The sequence below is a fragment of the Lissotriton vulgaris genome, chromosome 5, assembly GCF_964263255.1.
Source record: "Lissotriton vulgaris chromosome 5, aLisVul1.2, whole genome shotgun sequence".
Lineage (NCBI taxonomy): Eukaryota > Metazoa > Chordata > Amphibia > Caudata > Salamandridae > Lissotriton > Lissotriton vulgaris.
Genome location: NC_141693.1, coordinates 2011184987 through 2011207983, shown reverse-complemented (window position 1 = coordinate 2011207983; position 22997 = coordinate 2011184987). Strand labels below are relative to the sequence as shown.

The 22997-nt window shown below is 45.9% G+C and overlaps 1 protein-coding gene across 1 annotated transcript in view; it reads left to right on the top strand.

Moving 5' to 3' along the window:
• Positions 1 to 22997, top strand: part of HMCN2 (hemicentin 2) — a 563480-nt gene that overhangs the window by 118411 nt on the left and 422072 nt on the right. The window contains exons 10-14 of the mRNA XM_086924818.1: positions 13168 to 13289; positions 14725 to 14997; positions 15534 to 15675; positions 15762 to 15886; positions 21858 to 21971. Of these exons, the coding sequence (XP_086780944.1) occupies positions 13168 to 13289; positions 14725 to 14997; positions 15534 to 15675; positions 15762 to 15886; positions 21858 to 21971 (776 nt within the window). The remainder of the gene's footprint in view (positions 1 to 13167; positions 13290 to 14724; positions 14998 to 15533; positions 15676 to 15761; positions 15887 to 21857; positions 21972 to 22997) is intronic.

Below are 22997 nucleotides of genomic sequence, written 5' to 3'. Positions count from 1 at the left end.
CCTTGGGGGACCCCCACACAGCACTGGTCGGGATGGAGATAGGAACTCCCCCAGCTTGACTCTTTGTTGTCTCCCTGTGAGGAAAGAGGTCAAAAGATCCAGAGCTGTGTCTTTCACCCCCACCTCCCTCAGCCGAGATGAAAGAACTGAGGGGGAAAGGGTATCGAAAGCCGCAGTTAGATCTAGCAGGACCAGGAGGGTGGTCTGGCCCCCATCCACTGTCGTGCGGATCTTATCGAGCACGATGGTGAGGGCTGACTCGGTGCTGAATTCCCTCCTAAATCCATGCTGGGAGGAGTCCAGGCATCCCGAGCTTTCCACAAAATCAGCGAGATGCTTGTTGAGATGTGCCTCAAGCATCTTCGCTGGGGCGGGGAGCAGAGAGATAGGCCGGAAGTTTTTTAGGACCTCCGGGTCCAGGGAGGCCTTTTTTAACAGGGGTTTTACTACCGCCTTCTTCCATTCCATAGGGAAAATACCGTCTCTAATGGCTAGATTCATTACCTCTAGCAGCGGTGGCAGGAGGGTCTCCCTACACTGCTTGATGACTTTCAGTGGGCAGGTATCCAGGGGAGAACCAGACTTGGTCTTATTTAGCAGTAACTCCAGATCTTGCAAGGCCAGCGGAGGAAAAGAGTCCAGGGTGCACAGTGGGGAGATGTCAGTAGTAGTCATGCTCATCTCCCTGCAGTGGGCGCACTGATACAAGCTCTTTGTTCCTCGAGGGCCAGGTGAATTTCCTGAATTTTGGTGTGGAAGAAGGAGGCAATCTTATCACATAAGTCCTGCGAAGGAATGACAGGATCAGGGGCTTGCAGTTTGACTAAAGAGTCAACAGTTTTAAAAAGCTCCTTCGGCGAGGAAAGCGAGGTAGTCAAGGTAACAAAGTAGTCTTGTTTAGCCTGCACAATCTCAGCTTAATATTTTTTAACAAGGAGAACATTTGAAATGTGAGTAGCCCTTATGACCTTACTGCACCAGTCGGCGCCTGTCCACCTTTAGAAATGTCAGGCCTGACCTATGTGTGGACGCTTCCTGATTGAGTTAGTCGCACCCCTCTCCCGTCTCCTATAATGTGTCTCCCCCTTTCTCAAAAAATGAAATATTTGTCCCTCAGTGCCCCTCTTTCTTCGCCCTTTCCAAGTCCTGAATAAACTCCTGCGCTTTCACCTCTGATATAAACATCCTGACCTTGCCCTTCGTAACTACTTTCAACCTGGCAGGGAATAGCAGATATGCTTCTGAACCTAGAGCCTGAAACTCCGAAATCAATCTTCTGAGTCTCCACCTCCTTTCTACTGTCACATGACAGAAATCTGGTCTCGTGAAAAATGTAACACCCTCCACCGACCTTTTGCTATCTGGTCTAGCTTTCTGGATGAGCTCCTCATGGAGTAAGAAGTTCCCAACATAGACCAAAATTGCTCGGGGAAGTGGGGGTTTTGACCCTCCCTTGGCTCCGTATACCTTCCGCTGGAAAAAGGGGAATCTGTGAGCTCTTTGTACTTCTACCTCCCACTGCCACTGGGACTCAGGGAATGCCCCCCTTAATAACTTAATCACAAAACCCCTTGGGTCTTGCCCTTCCAGCCCTTCTGCCACTCCCAAAATGCGTACATTGTTTCGCCTTTGGCGATTTTCAAAATCCTCCATTTTCCATAAAATGTCATCTGCTTTCTTCTCCTGTTGTTCTTTAAATTCACTGAAGCTACGAAAGTCATCCTCCATTTTACCTGTTCTCTCCTCGACCTCAGAGACTCTCCCTGCTAAGCCTTCATATAGTTTGTTAGTTTTCCTAAGCGTCGTTTGTATTCTCCTGAAGTCCTGCCTTGTTTTTCGGCTTGTAGATCTCGCTTCAGATTGAATTTGCTTCAACATATTAAACACCTTTCCAAGCGCATCTCCCTGGTTCAAACCTGCTTCTGACTCTTCTTGATATGTCTGTGATGTAGCTGAATAGTCCCAAACCAGCTTCCTTTCAGCACCCCTTGTCGGTGACCTTTCATGCCTATGCCTCCTTGTCTTTGTCTTTTTCAATGTAGACTCCTTATCGATATCTGTTTCTGAGGCGGTAGAGGTAGAGGCTGACCATGAATCATCCTCCTCATCGTCTTCATCCTCCCTCTCTGCCTCTTCCTCATCCTCCTCCTCCTCCTCCAGCTCGGAACCCTTCCTCTCCTGCTGAGCTGGGTCGAAATCCTCATCCACTGAAAAAAAACGGTCTCCCTCCTAACTCAATCAGGAAGCGTCCACACATAGGTCATGAGTGACCTATTTGCCTGTAGGGGGAGGGGAGGGGGGGTCAGGCAGGGGAGGCGGGGGGGAAGGGAAAGCAAAAAACAGTTGAAGCGTATGATCTTGATAAGACAATTAGCACACATTGACTATGCATTTTGTTTGTTTGTTGTTTAAATTGTTGTTTAAATTTTTTGGTAAAGCAGGAGGGAGGAAGAGTGAAGGAGGGGGCGTGAAGTCGGTAATGTTAGTTGGGTTAGGAAGAGTTGGTCCTTTTTTCAGCACAAAATGGCATGTAAGATAGTTTCATTAAATATATGTGGCTTGAATGATCCAAGGAAGAGGACAAATGTAGCAGCGTACTTAAGAAATCTGCAAGCAGATTTAGTATGTTTACAAGAAACACATATAGAGGAAAAGCAGATCTACTTAATGAATCAACTGGGCTTTGATGTACTTGCAGCTAGCAGGCAGGGATCCAGGACAAGGGGAGTTGTTATTCTGGGGAGAAGTAGAGAAGTGACTGTTATAAGAAAGAAAGAGGATCGCTGGGGAAGATGGGTTATCACGGAACTAAAAGTTAAAGGGCTCAATGTCACATTAATAAATATTTATGGCTCTACCGAGGATGATTCAGAGATCTGGGAGTTTTTAGATATAGAAATGGCACAGTGGCCTGAACCTATAATTTGCTGTGGCGATTTTAACATGCATGATCCTACCAGTTCATTTATGAGCACAGGAGCAGTATATAATGGCAGGAAGAAAAAAGTACACAGGGCCATTACTAATATGGTCAAAAATAATCTACTGGCAGATCCCTGGATAATGCAACACCCATTTTTAGATGGTAGTACCTTTTTTTCGGCACCTCACCAGGTGTTGGTAAGACTAGATTACTTTTTAGTTTCTAGGTCCTTGGTTCACGCGACTCAGGTTGAGAAATATCCAAGAACTATATCTGACCATAGCCCATTGTCATTATCAATCAAGGTTGCGCAAGTACGGAGAACGAGGTCCACATGGACGTTTGAGAGGAGCCTGCTCCAAGATCTTGAATATAGGAAACATATGGAAGAGTGGATCAGGATTTTTTGGGAGATTAACCACGGGACAGCTTCTGTAGGGCAGACGTGGGATTGTTTTAAAGCAGGCATTAGAGGAGAAACTCTAAGCTATGTGTTGAATAGACGTAAGAAAGAGAGGTTAAGGTATGAAACTTTTCAGCAAAAATTGATCATAGAGGAAGGTAAACTAGTTTCTGCAGTAAGTTCTAAGTCCAGCTTGGAAGATATAATACTAACAATAGTAGCACTTAAGGCGGACGCAGTTGAAAGCCTCTCGAAAAAGTCTGCTGAAAAATATTTGGCTAAGAAAGAAGAACTATATGAATGTAGTGAGAAGGTGGGTCACATACTTGCGGTTAAAACTAGACAGCAAAGGGCGGATGCTGAAATAAAAGAGATACTAGATCCAACGGGCACCATTGTTACAGGCTTAGACCAGATAAGAGAGGTTTTTAGAGGATTTTATGAAAAACTGTATACACAGGGCAATACTGAGGATATGGAGGAAGTTAGGAACTATCTTGGAGGTGTGTGTGCGTCAAGAGTTACAAAAGAAGAAGGCGAAATGTTAGATTCTACCCTATGTATGGAGGAATTTATAGATGCATTAAATAGCTTACCAGCAGGAAAGGCATCAGGACCTGATCAAATCCCGGTCGAATTTTATAAAGTATTTCGTGACTGTTTGTTGGTTTATATGTTTGAAGTTATGGTACATGTGCAACAAGGAGGGCTTTCACCAGATTCTTGGCGCGGCGCAGATTTAATTGTTATTGCCAAAAAAGGGAAGCCCGCAACCCTCCCGGGATCCTACAGACCCATCACATTGATGAACTCAGATAGTAAGGTCTACTCTAAAATGTTGGCAAAGAGATTAGCAGGCTGTATTGAACATTTAGTGAGCCCGTCACAGCATGGTTTCATACCCGGGAAGGGTACCACTCAGCACATTAGGACGCTAATCACTACGATCGATGTGGCAGATGTTACAGGCGACCCTTTTTCAGCATTGTTTTTAGACGCCGAGAAGGCTTTTGATAGGGTCGCCTGGGACTATCTATGGGAAACTATGAGGTGGTGTGGTATTGGGTCAGGCTATATATGCGCTATACAAGCTTTATATAGAGACCCAGTGGTCAAAATTAGAGTAAACGGAGGGCACTCGGATTTAATACATGTACAACGGGGGACTCGTCAGGGCTGCCCATCTTCACCATTACTGTTTGCTCTGTATATTGAGCCACTACTACGTAAATTAGAGGAAAACCAGGCTATTCAACCCATCTCATTCAATGGATGCACTGTGAAAATTCTGGCCTACGCTGACGACGTGGCTATTTTGACTCCGAATCCGGATATAGCTATGGCTGGAGTAGAGGCAGAAGCGCATGAGTTTGGGTTGATGTCAGGTTATAACCTAAATAAAACTAAAACACAGATCATTCTGAATAGATTTGCATCAAGTTTAGATAGCAGGGTGGTCAGCAATGCAACCTATCTAGGCATTGATGTTACTGTAAAACTGGAGGATTTAGTAGAGCGCAACATTGAACCATTGCTTATTAAGGTAAAAAAAGACCTGGAAAGGATAAGTAATCTACATCTTTCATTGGTTGGAACCACAAACGTGCTGAAAATGATGGTCCTGCCTAAATTTTTGTATCTATTCAGGTCAATACCTCTGATTTTTGACAACAAATGGTTTAATAGGTTGGAAAGCTTGGCCAATAGATTTATATGGGCAAGAGGGAAAACTCGCAGGGCATATAAATTTATTTCCCTGCCAAGGGATAGAGGGGGGTGGGGTGCACCAGATTTTAGATTATACTTTTTGGCGGCTGCACTCCAGTACATGCAGGGATTAATTGGAGGAGGTGGCGGGGCATCAAAGACCATGAATATGTCAATTGAAACCTACACAATGATATTGGGGCAAAACGCTGACAATGGATTCCTGTATTATACGGATTTGGGGTACCTTAGAAGGCAGCCGTACAAAACCCTAAGGGCAGCACTTAAAGTCTGGAGTATTTTTTTAAAGAAGTCGGGCATGGGTAGATTTAATAGGTACACCAGAGTCTACAAAAATAAATCATTCCCTGAAGAAATCTTTTCTGATGCACTAATGGCAGAATGGGAGGGTAAAGGGATACAGCAAGTTGGGGACTTAGTCAAACCAGAGGGCATAATACAATTTGAGGAATTGGTTAGAACATATAAAGTAAACAGAAGGGACTTCTTTAAGTACCTTCAGATCAGGAGTTTCCTTAGGAATAAACAAGGAGGTCCACTGGGCTTTCAGCCAACTGAGTTGATGGAAGGGCTAATTACAGGGGAGGAATACTCCATTAGGCTAATATATGCTGCACTGGCAAAAAACAGACCTGATGATCTAGATAAACATAGGGCCAAATGGGGGGAAAGGATAGAGGTCACACCCGAATCATTTAACGATTCACTGGAGCTAGGTCGGTCTATCCTATGTTCCGCCCCCTTGCAATCCCAACACTACAAAACGCTATTCTCGCTATACTACACCCCAGCCAGGATTGCGAAGTGGGGGGGTACAGAAGGCACTACGTGCCCCAGGTGCAACTCTACTGAGGCAGATATCGTCCACATGTTTGCTACTTGTCCTCAATTATACACACTAATCAAGGATGTCGAAAACTTTTTAACCAATTCATTAAAGATCAGGTTAACCTTCTCGGTCGGCTTAATCATGCTGGGTGTGGATATTGGAAATGAGTATGCGGATTCAGGTGATGAAATGTTTTTGTTTATGGCAGCGGCTGTCTTTAGATTAATGTTAGCCAGGGTATGGTTAGATAAGAATCCCCCGACTTTGCAAACATGGTTATCAAATCTCATTGCCATACATAACTTAGAAAAATACATATATGCAAGAAAGGGTAGGAGTGGGAGAGTACGAGGTATTAAGATATGGGGACCTTTGGAGAAATGGAGAACAGGAATAGGCTGATTTATTTTTTATTGATGTAATATGATGGTGTTTACTATACTATATAATTTAATATATGATATATGTTTTCCCCCTTTGGCGGTTAAATAGTTTTAACGTGAAATTTATTTGGATTGTATTGTAAGATGAACAAATGTATGAACAAAATGCTGCATTCTTGTTTTTTTCTATTTTCTGTAATGTGTGCTTTTTTTTTTAAAGGTAAAATAAAAGATATTTAAAAAAAAAAAAAAAAAATAGAAGTGTCAGGCCTGCTAGGGCATCTTCTTGATAAAACGTGTGCCAAGTGCCACATGCCCTCTGAGCTTTCTGTTTGTGTTTGTTTGTGACAGCTGTGGGTCATCTTGAATTAGGGACACTCAAGTTTGATTTCAGGAAAAATTATGCTTTTGAAGACTGTACAAATTAGATTTTCAGCTGAGTGACTTTAAATTTTAAAGCTCCAAGTGGACAAGAATTATAGATGAGGTTGTCAGCCACTTGTGGCTCTTTAGCCAGCAGCCCTTTGCATTCTGGTACTTGTAGTTTTATGTTTTCTACTATAGGCATGGACTTTGAAACCTAGCCTTACATAGTGCAGCTGAAAGTCAACCAGTGGTGTTAGAGTTAGCTGGTTTCTTGGCTATTAATGCTTTGTGAAGTAGTATTCTTTAAAGCGGTGTTTCTTCAATGTGTAAAATGTCCACCTGCAGGGGTCACACCTATCATACAAACAATGAACATAGTATTTGCACTATTATTTATTTGATTTTTAAGTCTGGGAATTGGCAAAGTGGTACTCACTCCCTTACATATTTTGGGTGCAAGGGCAGGCAATGGCAGAGTACCGGTGGACTGTAGGCTAGAGGTTGGTGGAGGTCAGTGGAGAAGTGTGGCTCAATGGTTAGAGGAGGCAGACCTGGAAGCAGAGGTCAGCCCGGGACCAGGGTTCAATTCCCGGATCGGCGGGGTCTTGAGTCCTAAAATGTCCATGGATTCGACAATTCTCGCTCCGGTGCCTCCTCGATTCACGGGTTCACACTCTGCGACTCTGGGCAATAGCTTGCTTAATCTCCACAACGGCCCCTCACGGCGGGATGCCTGGCTTTCACCTTGCGGATACCCTGTCGGGGTATCTGACAGGGGAATACCAGGACGGGTTCCCTAAGCAAGCGCCTTGATGCCTTCGGGTGATACGTGCGCTATATAAATCGCATTACATTTACAGGTTACCTGCACCATGTTTGAGCTTTCGTGGATCTCACACACACTCTCTCCTAGTTCTGTGTTTCACAATTCTCTATTGCTCTTACAACTATGTGGAGTTTTACACCTGATGGTATCTGGGTTCAGGATACTGCTAGTGAAGATTTTGTCTCAAGTCCCTCAGTTTCATTTCTTTGTACTTGTCACCATTTAACAACTGAGCAAGAATCATCTTAATACCGCATTTGAGTAGCCAGTACATCTTACAAGTCCACTACTTGCCTGCCTTTCTTAATATTTCTCTTCATAACTATGCGATTGTATACATTTAACGCGCGTACGGTCTCACACAATGGGCGATTTGTATAGGGTCCCTGTCCTCCCCAGAAATTTAGTGTCTCCTACGCCCATGGTAGGGCGGACGGTGGGGGTCCAACTGCCGGGAGAGGAGGGAGAGAGGGCCCGAGTACTACAGGAACCGCTTCCGAGTGAGCGCTGCCTTGAAACAGACTCGTGGAGGTGTTACAAGCAGGGTGTGTGTGCCTAAATGAGGGTGGACCATGGGAGAAGGGGCAGTGGAAAGATAGTGTGGTGATGAGGAGGGCGGCCTTCTGCTAGGGGTTACTCGTGAAAAGGAAGGGGGGATGCCAGAGTGAAGCTGGCACGTGTTAAGGAATGTGTTGCCTTTGAGTTTCTTGTTCAGTAGGACAGATTGTTTGCCTGTCACTATCGTGTTTGGCAACTGACACTGCTCATCCGGGGCAGCTGTGTGTATGCCGGGGAGGGGGGGGAGGGGCTTGTGATAGACTGACATGATCACATTAAGAGGGGCGTGTGACCAAAATGACATGTGCGGGACTTTTGCCAGTCCAGTCTGAGTCAAACACAGTGTAGAAACTTGGGGCAGCCTTGCTTTTAAACATGGACAGGGTGCCACTGCCAAGGTATAGCAGGGACATCGTACCAGCCTCCTTCCCTCTGCACCGCCCTGACCTCGCTGTTAATCTCTGCAGAACCCCAGTTGTGCGCTGCAGGGACACCGATAGGCTTAAGCCACCCCTTCCCCGAAAGAGGACTTAGAGGTGGGTTTTGGACCAAAGATTTTTCAGTGGGAGGAGCACACATCCAATATTGCAGGGTTCATTCATACTGCCATTTAGACTACTAGCCCATAAAGTTGAACTTATGCCAGTAGTGTCAGAAGGGTATAGGTTAGAATAGGGCATTCTTTCCAGGCAGGCACAAGGATTCACGATCCTTGTGAAAAATTAATCAGCAAACCCATCTTTGGAGAAAGCCCCTCTGGTGCCAGCATGAACACTCGGAAAGGGATGGTTTCCCCAGGGAGGAGGATTCTGGCCCTACGAGAACTAATCTACCTTTATTGCGAATCAACACCGTCCTCCTCCCTTTCAGACTGAAGAGGTTACGGGTGATGGAACTCGCAAGATTACATATGCAACCGTGCAGGAGTGGATGGCCAATGAATGGTCAGAGTTAAAAGGCCATTGGAATGATACAATGGTTGTTGCGCATCAAGTGCAAAAATAATTAAGATGGGGTCAGAAAGCATGACTGAGTGCAGACATTTCACACAACCAGTCCGCACTTTGACAGCCACCACAGAACCATCACACACACCAGATAGGTTACATAGATGGGGGAACCTAAAATACCTAAATAGTACTAGGACTGTCGCCAGACACCTCAGATATATTTTTATTTTATTGCTTTGGTCCAGGAGTAATGGCACATCCGGAGGAACAATGCAAAAAGAACACTGTGCCACTGGATTCAAGCTATCCTGGCTGATGAGGGGTGAAACCCCAAAACTGGTCCTAGGATACTTGTTTCCGGTCCAGGGTGGACCTGGCTTGGCAGTTCGGGCTGAACTGTTCCCATTGGGCGCAGGGTGAAGACTGATTTGCATAAGGCTGCTTCCAAACTGGGGTGGCAAGGTGAGCAAAAGAATGATGGATGTAACCCAGATCTCTTGAATGGGGGTGAATGTTTCGATTTGTTCTGCATTCCGTCCATCAATTGTGTGTCTTTTACTTCCGGAGGACCAGTCAGTGTGTGTCAATGCTACCTGAAACCTCACCCTAAACACTTTTTCAACGATCAATCTCTAACCTTGAGGTTGCACATGAACCAAGCTTCGGGTACATCTGGAGCTGATACTGGAAAAAACCTCACACACCCTACATGGCACTGTCTTTCCCCTCCAATAGGGCCTTGCGGTCGTTTAAGCATTTGGGTAAATAGCAGGAAAGGTCCCAAAGTCCTATTAGCCTAATTAATTTACTATTATTTAACCAGTGGCTTCTGCCATAAACAAAGGGGGGTGAGGCGGGCGGGGTCACACAGGCGGTCTCGGGTGGAGAGGTGGGGGGAATCACAATATTACAAAAATAAATATAACTTGCCTTTTACTGCCGCGGCCGGTCGTCTCCAGCATTGCGTCGCGTTCGCCGCCTCTCCACTTCCTGGGTCCCAGCAGCCTCTGGGACCCAGACTCCCATCCAATCCCCATGCTGCAGAGCAGCGCTGGGATTGGTCTGAGCAGGTAGGAAAGACAACCTGCTCAGAACAGGGAGGCTGTGGGGTTTGTCCAGCCGGCTGCTCAATGTAGATGGGCCAGAGAAAATCTAATTGCGCCTGTGTGTTTTGGTCGGCCTGAGACGGTGGGTCAAACACATATGCGCACTTAGGGAGTGGAGTGCACGTAGCACTCCTCCCCCCTCCCATGCCTAAGCCCCGCCCCTCCCAACACCACTGGCTAAGAGCCAGAAAATGTAAAATATAACGATGCAAGAGCATCATTTTATTTTACATTTGCTGGCTCAGAGCCAGGCAGTGGGGCGACGCTCCTCTGCCATTGCGGAGGAGCTGCCACTGTATATAACTTCCGGTCTGATGTATTACGTGCTTGAGTGTGCTCAGAAGGCATGGATGCGGTGTAATAATTTTGCAGATGTCAACTAAAAGCTTGGTGCTGTGCGGTCTACAAGGGCTGAGTGCTGTGGTATGTGCTTCTTGTTGTGAGAGTGGTTGCTCCATAGACTGTTTGAGCTAGGGTTCTGATTGGCTACTAGTGCTAGAGTTTCCTATTTGACTTGGGGATTATGGCTATGGCTCTGATTGACTGTTAGAGCTAGAGCTGTAATTGGTTAAAAGGGCCAGGCTTCCCATTGGCTCTATGGGTTAGGGTTCTGACTGGTTAGGGCTAGGGTTCCATTGGCCAATAGGGCAATTTTAAGCATAGGGCTCATGGCGTCTCAGCCTGTGCCTCGAGGCTAAGGACAGAGAGGACCAGGGCAGGTACCTCTTTGGGCTGGGCGGAGAGGACCAGGGCAGGTACCTCTTTGGGCTGGGTGGAGAGGACAAGGGCAGTTGCCTTCTTCAGTTGGGCGGAGAGGACAAGGGCAGTTGCCTGTTTGGGTCGGGCCTAGGGCCAAAGATGCTGCCCAATTTTCACATGCGAGCTACCACCTTAAGCCCTCCACATCCGCCAACATCCAAACACAATATCAGCAAAGGCATTCGACTCATTCACCCTAAACATACCTCATACAGATTCCAATGTGTATTGAACCACTGCAAACCCCCACAAATCACACCCACACACAATTCTACCCCAACTGCAATACTATGGCACTTGCATTTTCACCCAAAACACAACTCTGTCCTATACTACTAACACATCACCAACACAAAGCCACATTATACATTACTTTAATGCACCCAGACACACACTCCCCGTTCAAGCAAAACACCCGCTCTGTCCTCTACTTGCTCATACCAGATCCCCTTTTATCATGACAAAACCTATTCTCAGCCTTCCATCACACCATCCCCCAACACGCCTCCTCTTTTTACCAATTATATACAGCCATACAATCCTTACACTCCGCTCCACCACACACATTACATATTGCAGTGATCACATCTAATACAAAGACTCATAACTCCTGCCCATCCCCTCTCACACACCACATATTCTTCTCCAAAACACATCACCACCCCTGCACTATTCAAATACCACTCACCAGCTTTCACAGAAAGCAACTAACTGGCAGATGCATCAACGTAGGCTTTTGCAATTCCTAAATAGCGATTTTTAAGGAACCGCTATTTAGGAATAGCAAAAGCCTATGCATGTAGGAATCGCAATTAAAATAGCGATTCCTAAACATTCCTTAATTGCTACTCGCAAATTGCTAGTCGCAATTAAGGAATGCTGTCCCATTCATTCCTAATGAAAGGGAGATTGCATGACCAATTTGTGAGTACCAGTAGGTACTCGGAAATTGCTCATGCAATTTTAAGGGTGCAAGGGTGTCAAAATGACACCCTGTTGTACCCCTGAAATTGATCTATGCACATATGTTGCACACACACATGCCCTAAGGGCATGTGTGTGCGCAACATGAAACTTTGAAAAATGCACAAAAGTGCTTTTTTAAAAGTTTTAGCAAATTACCATGAAGTTCAACTTCATGGTAATTTGCTACTCCTATTAGCGAATTCGCAATTTTTTTTACTTTCATGCATTGCATTTAAGGAATCTCATTTGGGATTCCTTAAATGCAATCGCAATGTAGAGATTCCTTAAATTGCGATTTTTGCATTTGGGATGATGAATCCCAAATGCAAAAATACTGGGAGCAAAGGGACGGATTCTGAGAATCTGCCCATTTGCTTCCGGTATTTACTTTGATGCATGTGCCTGTAAGTCAATATCTCCTCTCACTACTCCACAAAATCAAAACACACAAATCTCAAATCTATTTATATTCCTTACACATATATTCCCTTACTATATAATCATGTATCTATATATTTCTGCCCAATTGTACACGAAAAAAATACTCTCTCGAAAGTTTTACTCTGTCCTACCATCACCCCTACACCTTTATCAATGTATCTCTATTTTCACTCTCTCTCATCTCAAACTCTTTCTACTACTATGATCTTCAGAATAACCCTTTCTAGACTCTTCCCTCCTCTACACCTCTTGGCTCACCCCAAACATCAGTTCACTACTGCGATCTCCGAAACAACCCCACTAAACTCTCCCTCGTGTTATCTCTCCTTTAACTCATCCCAAACGTCATTTTTCTACTGATTCTCTTTCTCCCTAATCCCTTTCTACAGGCTCTTCCCTCCATCTCTTCTTTTCTCATCCTAGACCTCAACTTACTACTCTGATCTCCCAATTAACACTTCTGTTTTTCTTCCCTCTTCTATCCTTCTATTACTCTATTCAATCCAACTGACAGACTCACTTTTCCTCCGCTCAAATAAACTTGTACCTCCCAATACTAATACTATACTCATATTTCCTTCTACTAATCCACCACTAATCCTTTTGGGTTCTAGAGTAGCATGCTACTCGCAGAAAAGCGATTTGAAGCCTCGTCAGGGGTAGTAAGCACTATTTAACTACAATTACAATTACTTCGGTTCTGGGGTTGGGCTTTAGGTCTTGGGTGTTACACCAGTTCTGGAGTGGGGCATTAGGCCTGGGGTATTTGCCAGTTCTAGAGTAAGACATTCGTTCTGATGAGTTTCGTTAGTTCTGGAGTGGGTCACTCGATCGAGGTGATCCTTCAGTTCTGGAGCGGGACTCTGGGTTCTAAATATTACATAGGATTTGTAATTATTTTCTTTTCTTTCATTTATTTTCTATTACAGAGAATCAGGGAACTTCACTTGGGAAATCACATCTGTCTCTGGAAAGCATGAAGGCCTTTATGAATGTGTTGCATTCAGCAAAGCAGGAGCTGGCCATGGCCGCGCCTATCTGTCAGTAACAGGTGAGTTTAGCCCATCGTGATGTCAGTCCTGGCAACTGACATCTGCAGGTAGAGATGGATATTTAAAGGCAAATGGATGTTTTTAGTTATCTTTATTTTTAAGCATGGCCGCCAGCCTCACTGTAGATATGACACATCTTACGAATAACTATGGAGCCAGCATCCTGTGCAGCGAAAGCTGGATCTATCTAAGCAGGCACTACCTGTCAGTGACAGGGGAATCCAGTCATGCCGTCACCAACCTGTCAGTGACAGGTGAATCTAGTCATGCCGGCACCGACCTGTCAGTGACAGGTGAACGTAGCCATGCCGGCACTGACCTGTCAGTGACAGGTGAATCTAGCCATGCAGGCACCGACCTGTCAGTGACAGGTGAACGTAGCCATGCCGGCACTGACCTGTCAGTGACAGGTGAATCTAGTCATGCCGGCACCGACCTGTCAGTGACAGGTGAACGTAGCCATGTCGGCACTGACCTGTCAGTGACAGGTGAATCTAGTCATGCCGGCACCGACCTGTCAGTGACAGGTGAACGTAGCCATGCCGGCACTGACCTGTCAGTGACAGGTGAATCTAGCCATTCAGACACTACCTGTTAATGAAAGGTGAATCTGTTCACACCCACACCTCTCAGTGACAGGTGAATCTAGCCATTCCGCGACTACCTGTTAATGAAAGGTGAATCTGTTTACACCTCTCAGTGACAGGTGAGTCTAGCCATTCCAGCCCTACCTGTCAATGAAAGGTGAATCTGTTCACACCCACACCGCTCCGTGACAGGTGAGTCTAACCATTATGGCACTCACCTCTCAGTGACAGGTGAGACTAGTCATGCCAGGTACTTGGTGTACCATTGGCTCCTTTGTGTTTTGGCTCACCTACACCTAATTTGTGCTGAAAGTTGTGCCTGGCTATATTCACACATAGGTGTAAGAGGCAGGTGAATTTAGACGTGCCTGTATCTCGTAGGCAATGACAGGTACAACTTATACCAGACACACCTGAATGCTAGTGACAGTGTAGCCATACCCGCACATGTGTTACAAATATGAGTCTAGCTAGGATCACACCTACCTTAGAGTGACAGGCAATGCCAGACACACACCCAGATATCCCTGTTAGTGGCTGTTCATTTGAGTCACCTGCATCACTTTCTGCCATTGAGCACTGTTGTGCACCCACCACTTCTTGAAGAGTGAAGAGTGGGTGGGGAAGCAAGAGCAAGTGTGGGATTAGAGATCAAGGCAGCAACCAAAGAGGGAGGGGAGTGATGGACTATACCAACTATTCAATGAGGAAGGGGGCAAGTGAAGAGGCAAGAACACTGTAGACGACATTAAGTCAGGAACTGAAGAAGCCTTACCAAGCTGACCGGTAAGGAAGAGGAGCTGGGTTGGTGGGAGGAACATCTAAGAACCTCTGATCTTCTTCACAGAGCCTCCTCCGAGTATCGCCCCCGTCAAGAACATCACTGCATCACCAGGTGAGAGGGTCGTCCTCTCCTGCCACATCCTGGGTGATGTCCGCTACAACCTCACCTGGCTCAGGAATGGGAGGTCTGTTGACACCACCTCACAGCGAGTGAAGGCCATGAGGAACCTGTCACTTGAGATCCAAGATGTCCAAGTGGGGGACGCCGGCGAGTACCAGTGTGTGGCGAGCAACCTCCATGGCACAGCAAGAGGCCACATCTGGGTCTTTATCCAAGGTGAGAAGGAGCCAAGGGTTCAGCTGTGGATCCATCAGAGGGAGGCTGGGGGAAAGCATGATTGCTGAGGCCCTTTGTGTCTCTGTAGGAGCACAGTGTCCCATATTTGGTTAACTATTCACATCTCTGCATCTTAGTCGGTGAGATGTGAAGCTTGAAAACAAACACAAGTGCTGAACCTGAGGCCTTTCCTTGAGGTCGTGCAACAACTAGTTTATCCCAGGATAACTGTTTATTAGCCTAGGAGTGCAAAGTACTTACTTGTAATTACTCTGAAGATGAAGTTGAAACTTCCTCCTTGGCCAAGTGTGGTGAAGTTTTTTCAACTTCCGTCCAACTTTACCCCAAGTGAAATCTTATACCTTAGTCAATAAGGGCCCTGAGGAGTGGACTTTGCAGGGGCACAGATTATTCTTGACTACTTCCAACCTAAATGAAGATTTCTGCTGTGAGTACATATCAAAGAAAAGCCACTTCTCTGGTGGTGTTTAGCCAAAAACATGTTCATGGATCTCTTTTTTTTGTTCACATCTTAGAAGCCCCGCGGGCCATTGTTGAAGCCAGCCCTCGCCGCTTGCCCCAGGGCGAGGAAGTTCGAGTCCACTGTGAGGCTTCGGGACATCCTGTGCCTGAAATCTCCTGGAGACGAGGGGATGTTGTTCTGAATGAAGACAAGAGGTACCATTGGTGCAGCTGGGTCTCTGGGAGGTGTGTGACAGCCAGCATGAGCAGTGTGTGCTTACTAACGTTGAGTGTTTTTTCAGGTACCGCATTGATGATGGAACCCTGATCATTCGGGACGCGAGAGCAGCGGATGCAGGGGACTACAGCTGCCATGCTGTCAATGAGTTTGGCGAGGATGTGCAGTCAGTGACACTGATTTACACAGGTAACCTGTCCCCCCCTAGGATTGTGGATTGTGGACGGGAAGAGGAATTTTCACCAATGAGGTTGTCAGTGGGATGGGCTTGCAGAAAGGTGACAGAGGGCACTAAGTTGTACTCAAGATCCAATGGGTGTTTCTGTCTCTCCGGAACCACTTGTGCCACATACAAAAGAATAAGAGGGCCAGTAGTGGCAACGGCAGTGCCATAAGAAAGACACCAGAGACACTGAGCTCCACCACTCGGACTCATCACTTCTGCTAGGCACTGAGTTCCTCAAGGCTCGGTGGGCCGTTTAATGGAACTAAGTTATATCTGTAGGATACTGGCCGTAACAGCCCTACTGTGACAGCGAATAGATATGCTTTAGTGATGTCTTTGTGTAACCATCTCTCTCCATTCTAATGTAGAACTTTTTGTTTCTGAAAACTTAGCTAACAGGAAACGAGTTTATAAGTATTGGTGTTGGGCGGAACTCACTGAGTTTCACTCCGTGGAATTCCGCAGAGTTACATAATAATTCAGTGCGATTCCTGCAGAGTTCCTTCAACTGACAGAAGTATTCATGTCACACTGCTCGCACCAGTAGCGTGGGTAGCGCAGAAAATATTCTGCGTGAACGGCACCATGTGGTGAGCAAGAGCGCGCCGCCATTCAAGTTGATTTAACTGCTGCTTGAGTAGAAAATCTACTCGAACAGCAGCAGTGGCGGTTCGTCCATTGGGGGCGTTGGGGCGTAGCCCCACTAGCCATGGACGACCGTCACTGCTGTCACTGGTCTGACACACTGCACACAGCACACTGCGCAAAAAGTAAAAAGTATAAAGTACAATTATGAGCGCGCACAGAATAAACAACAGTGCAGTCATAATTGAGGCCGGAGTCACAAATCGTGACATCATCGCGATCGTGGGGGGCGGGCCTGCGGCAGTGCCGCGTGTGACTCACTGTGAATATCAGCGTCTGTGGCAGGCAGCAGTGTGCGCATTTAGGACAAGTCATTATTATGACTTGCCCACGCATGCACACACAGGCAATAGCCCCTTCCCTCCTCCTCCTCCCTTAGCTGTCACACAGACAGAGACCCGGGGGAGCCGGGTCTCATTATGGGCAGTTTTAGCCCTGCACTTTAGCCAATCCTGGCGCAGTGGCGATGTTATGCTGCGCCAGGATTGGCTGAGTTAACGAGGATGATGGTGCTGCCGTGCGTGGGTTGGAGGCTGACTGCCAGATCTCTGGTGAACAGAAGGCAACGCGAGGATAGGAGAGATCTTTTGAGGCTCCAATGTTCGTGACCAATCACTGCAGGGCTTTAATATGATGCCTTGCAGTGATGGACCCCTACTCCTGTTGCCGCGCTGGAGTTTAAATCTACTTCCAGCTCCTGCGTATATTTGCCTCCAGGACGACGAAGATCGAAGTGTGGATGGTGCAGTTGAGACGAGTGGTGGTATTTATTCCTCATTCCCAATCTGACCACCACCATGTCACTCGTCATCTCTCTGACTACATGCCACGCTCAGGCCCGGGCCTGGCCTCACAGCAAGCCCGCAGCAAGGCAGCACTGTCAGTGTTGGCCTAATGGCCTCAGAGACGCTGAAGCAGGCAGCCGCCCGTGTGTAAAAATAGAAGGTAAAAAAACCACATCAAAAGTGTACTGTTTACCATTTCAAATCCCTGTTGGGTGGGATTGGGCTGTAATGCTGTTTACTTTGCAGTATTAAAATTGCTTTAATAAGGGTATATAAATATGTGTACTGTACGTGGTTAAACTTCTGCCGCCCTTGGAGCTGGCCTGACGTTCAAACTGTCTGTGCCGATTCCTTCGTTCATGACAGCTGATGTTCCTTCCCCATACCTGTGCAGCTGTCTCCGGTCACACTCCCTTCTTACTACCAAACACCTCTGGGAGGCCAGACCATGAAGAGACTAGAGTGCGCGTGGGCAACAATAGGTTTGAATTCCTCTCGTGCCACACTTGCAGCGGAGTTCCTATGATTTTTGCCCCAGCAATTTGTCCGTTAGTGCAATTTTCATGATAGTGTTTCCTTACTGAGAATATGGCAGAAAACAGGTATTTCTATTTTTTAAGTATATTCTCAGTTAGGAACCGTTTGAAATGTTAACTAACTGATGAAAAGGTAATCTGCACACCAGCGCTGATCATAAAAAAGGGTTTGTGATTAGAGCATAAATCACATAAATGCACCTGCAGAAAACTGTTTTTGCATAGGCTCGCATTGTTCAGGATACAACCCTTGTTTGCTCTCTCGCCCCCTCTAATATTGCCTTCTCACCCGCACAGTCTTACAGCGCAGTTAATTAGAACTACTGCAGCGGTAAACTCATTGCTCGCTCGTGTCTTTTATTTGCTCTGAACATGGTTCCCGTGCTGCAGGTGCTCTTCGCCACTCTGGCCCAGGAGATCAAGGTGCTGCAGGACACCTTGATATGCTTGGTGCACTGGGAGTTGGGGTCATACTGTGCCACGGTGTGTGGAAGTTAAATGTACAAATCAGAGAGCTTATTAGTTCCGTTTCTTTTGCGAGTGGAATGTAAACAAAACTGCACAGTTACACAAACCTGCACGCAAGGACTTGTTCTAAAATACCACAGAGAGAATTATTTAAAAATTAACATGGTGTTGTCACATGGTTTGTTTTCCCTCAATGATTCTAGTTTATGCAGATTATTGAACTTTAAGAGGTGGGGTGTGCGTGTGCAGCCTTGGTAAGGACCGGCTGTGTGATGTCACTGGTAGTGACATGCTCTGCGAGGTGCTCGGATGCTATGGACTGGAGTCGTACCCTTTAAATTAGCATTTTAGTGTTTCTTTCATGGTTGGTAAATTCATTAATTTCGTTCATGAATGTCTTTATTACTGTTTTTTGTTTATTCAGGCACTGCTCTCTTCATCTGCTACTAATTTTGCATGTGTACTACAATATTGCTGCATCCATGCTGGGTGGTGTTCTTGGGTCATATAGGATGCCTTGGGGCTTGTTCCCTGCATATGTTGCCTGTTTTCAGGCTGTCAATCGCCCCCATTCCTTTTGATGTTACCCACAGTGGCCAAATACCTCACATGTGCATGCATTGTGTGTCTATCCATTACCGTGTGCGCTTCGGTAGTCAGGGCACCATCTCTGTGCAGTGTTCACCATTGTCACCTGGAGTTTTTTCAGATATTACACATCGGCTTAATCAGCATCTGAATACTGATAGGCTGGGTTAGTTTAGCTCTGGGGATAGTCAGTTTGATTACAAAAATGGCGAGAAGGACCCCACAAACCCACCTTATGGCAGTCAGACTCACTCACTAGGCTCACTCGCCACCGAGCACTCACCTCAAACTTTTACGCCCCACTACTTTCAAATGTCACCAGCCGCCACTGAACAGCAGCAACAAACCTACTCGAGAAGCGGCCCTCTGACTGCCACTGCTCACGACTGCTGCAACCACCCGCTTTCGAAAATGACACTAAGGGACGTCAAATCTCACTCGCATTTCTTCAGCCTTGGGGGAAAAAGAATCACCATTTCGTGATTAGCAGGATTTTACCGTACTCCGCCTTACAAGAATAATGCTGAGTTGCTGAATTCCGCCAATTACCTGGGCGGAATTAAACATTCCACCCACCTCTAATAAATATATTTTCATCTACACCTATGAGTAGGATAAGGACCTCAACCTTCCTTACTGTGCACTCTCAGGGGAAGATGAGGTATAGTTTCTACATGGCCTGTGTGCCTCTGCATGTGATTAACGTGCATTAATATCCTTTAATTCCTAACTGGGCAACTATTGTACCTCCTGCATTGACAGAGACGCACTCATAGTGCAACCATAGCTCCGACTTAGGAGTCTTTCCTCTTCCCTCACATGGCAATCCTAAGTGCAGACAGCAGTCTGATAATCTTTTTCAAAGTGTGAGTTAAAAGTTCAAATTAATTCAAAGTGTGTTTTCACAACATGACTGCATTTCGAATGCTTCTCTGTATTCTCAATGTCTTTCAAATACAAATCCACAAGAAAACTATAGTTCTTGCAATGGAAATGCAACATCTTTGTAGTAAGTGCCGCTTCTGTAGCAACAACGTATTACAATTGACCAGCAAATATGCGTGAGCCACGAGGAAAGGTATACCAGAAAATCAAGATGGCCACCACATCGTGGTAGCCCATGGCCGGCTTGAAAATGTAGTTTGTTGTTGCGACACTGGTCTGCAGTGCTTTCTCCATGAACATAAAGCCTCTCTCAACACAGTGCAACACTGTGCAAGAACAGGCAGCCTTTTCTTCTCTGAGAGGAACTTTGAGTATCTCTCCTCCATGGTCGCCAATTCTTCACTGGTGCGCCATCTCTCCAGCGGTAGCCTAGCTAGGATGGTAGGATTCAGTTCCATAGGTATGGCACCGGGACACTCTATGTGTACTCAAACGCTTATTCACCGCTTGAACGTGCACTCTCGGTCCCGCCTCCTCTCAAAGACATTTTGAACACCTGTAGACTTCGTCAAGTCATGCTTCACTGTAGATAGGTGAATATTTATTGGGGTAAAGATTGGGGCTACTTGCTGTGTTTCAGGTATTAACCAGTTGTAATTTCAGTGGCAATTAATAGCTAAATGACCCCACAAACATGCATTTTGTTCAAATAGTTTCTGGAATCTAAGGGGACATGGCTGGAGCGTGTATGCCTCCAGAGGGAAGTGTGTGGCAGATGAGCAAGGCCAATACAGGATCCATGGAAACAAACTCAAGCCAGGAACCTCTGGGTTTGCAAAGTTTGCTCCTGGGAGTCAACTTAGTTTGAGAGACTGCTGCCAGTTCCATCAATCTCTGGTACGCACTTTATTCTGCAAATTTAATATTCACTGGCAACCTGGGATAAAAGGACAGGACCTTAGCTAATTGGAACATCCCTCCATGGCTACACAAGGTATTATCATTCTGAGGCGTCCACCCAGCCCTCTCTGATTGAGAGACCTTCCTGTAGGCAGAGATGACCTTTCCTGTAAGGTCTTCCCCTGGAAGTAGAAGGTGCGTGGCAGGAGATTCAGACTGCAGGCACTCTGGGCTGCTTGTGAACAGGAGACGTTGCATCAACTGCTTGTATTTAGCGTGGGCGTCCAGCTGCTTGACACGAAGGTCTTGTGTCTGGTGGAGCTCTGGGGTAGTAGTTGCTTATGCTTTATCCATGATAACAACCCAACTATTCACATTTGTTATGCAATGATTCAATTCATTACTGCATTTACAACCAGGTGTAATTTACTACAGGAGTAAAGTGTGTGTCGGTTTCGCTATTCTGTTTGTGAGACGTCAACATATGTGTTTGTTACTAATTATGTGGGTTGTTCATTATTTTCTCTTATCCATGATATCTCTAATACTGAGGCATTTGTCGAAGCCTTGTATGTCTTTCGCTGATGTGTTTTATGTTTTACGTAAAGCACTGATAGGTTCCACTAAAGGCAGCTCCTCTTCCCTCTGATTCTGACTGGTAAGTGAAGGCCCCAAGCTCCAATCTGCAGAGTCCAGCGCTGTGCGATAATGCTCAATGTGTCCACACCAAAGCCCCACATGGCCATACCAAAGTCAGATTTGTGATGTACAAATATGTGGCAATCATGGGCCAGGTCTGGTCGCTCATGGGCTGCGTCACTCTGGAACGTAGCCCATCGGCCCCCCAACGAGTCATACTTCAGTTTGAACCTCATGCTTCTCCCTGGTCGAAGCTCATTGTGAAAGTAAAGCTACACCTATTGACCCATGGTCAGGGGCTGATGGACGCTGGCAATGGAAGCCGGCAGAGCGATGCCACAGTCCATAGTTCTATGCAATGGACTTGTCACTATTATGGAGCAGAGACCACTCTTCAGGGTCTTGTGTATCCGAAGGGTCTGGCGCTCTTATGGTTGGTTGAAGATGACTCCGTGGCTCCACACAGACTCTCTCTTCTTCTTCTTCAGAGCTTCCAAGCGTCATCGCAGCAAGCCCGTTGGTCCAGGTGCCCTTGGGAGAAGTCGCCACGCTGGAGTGCCAGGCTTCGGGAGTGCCAACCCCTCATATCACGTGGTTCAGAGGTACAGTAGGGTTGGTTGTGAAGACTGACCTAGTTTTTCATTTTTGTGCACAGTTCATGCCCTGTAAAGAGTGTTATTGAAAGTGAAATGTCATGATGTCAGGAGATGATCTCAATAAAAACTGACCAGTAGTAACTGGTCGGTTGGAAGTGCGTAACATGTAAACTTGCTCAGCATAGACTATTTAGAAGGTTGAAAACATAATCATTGGAAGGACTAAATGTGCTGTGGTGCTAGGGAGCCTTGTAAAAGGCGCACACTGGTGAGAAGTCCTGCTGTCTCTGTGGCTGCAATAGGTTTAGTGTCTCAGTACTCATATTAACTAAGTTACTAATCCGAGTTATCAAAACCTCTAAAGATCCTCAGCAGTGACAGAGGAATTGTCTTCTAATGTGACTCAAACAAGTGCTGCAGCGCCTCTTCTGCAATCACCAAGGGGGTCGCTGCTCTAGTGTGTCTGAAAGGGCTGCAGGTGTTTGATTCCACCTAGGTTCACAAGAGTCATTAGGTCCCCCTCCTAGTACTGGGCGCCACAGAAACCCCGCCAGAGCATTGCTAATGTAAAAGCCTCACCCAAGATGGCGCCACTCTGTCAAGGTATTTATGGGAAATTAAGTTTTTATAACGTAATAACAATCTTTAGAGGGCCTCATAAAGTTTTTTTTTTTTAAATCAAAAAAGGAATTTTTTTGTTAACTTCCCTTACAGTAATTTCTGTACAAGCGATCAACACCTTGTTAAAGTCTAGTTTATATTTTAGTACTGATTCTTACAACTTAAAAAATGCATAGACCATCTATTATTGATGCTCTCAGTAGAGTTTTTTGATCAATTGGTGTCCTCAGAACCTTTAATTTAATACATATTTTGATATCTTACTCAAGGAACCCTCTCAGCTGACCAGAAGGCACTCAGGTGATTAACAGTTTACCAGCCCTTAAACCTGCTTGTATTATGAACTTGTTTAGTACGAAAAAGAAATAAAAACATCTCCACCTTACGTCAGTAAAATGCTTCTCATCGCTT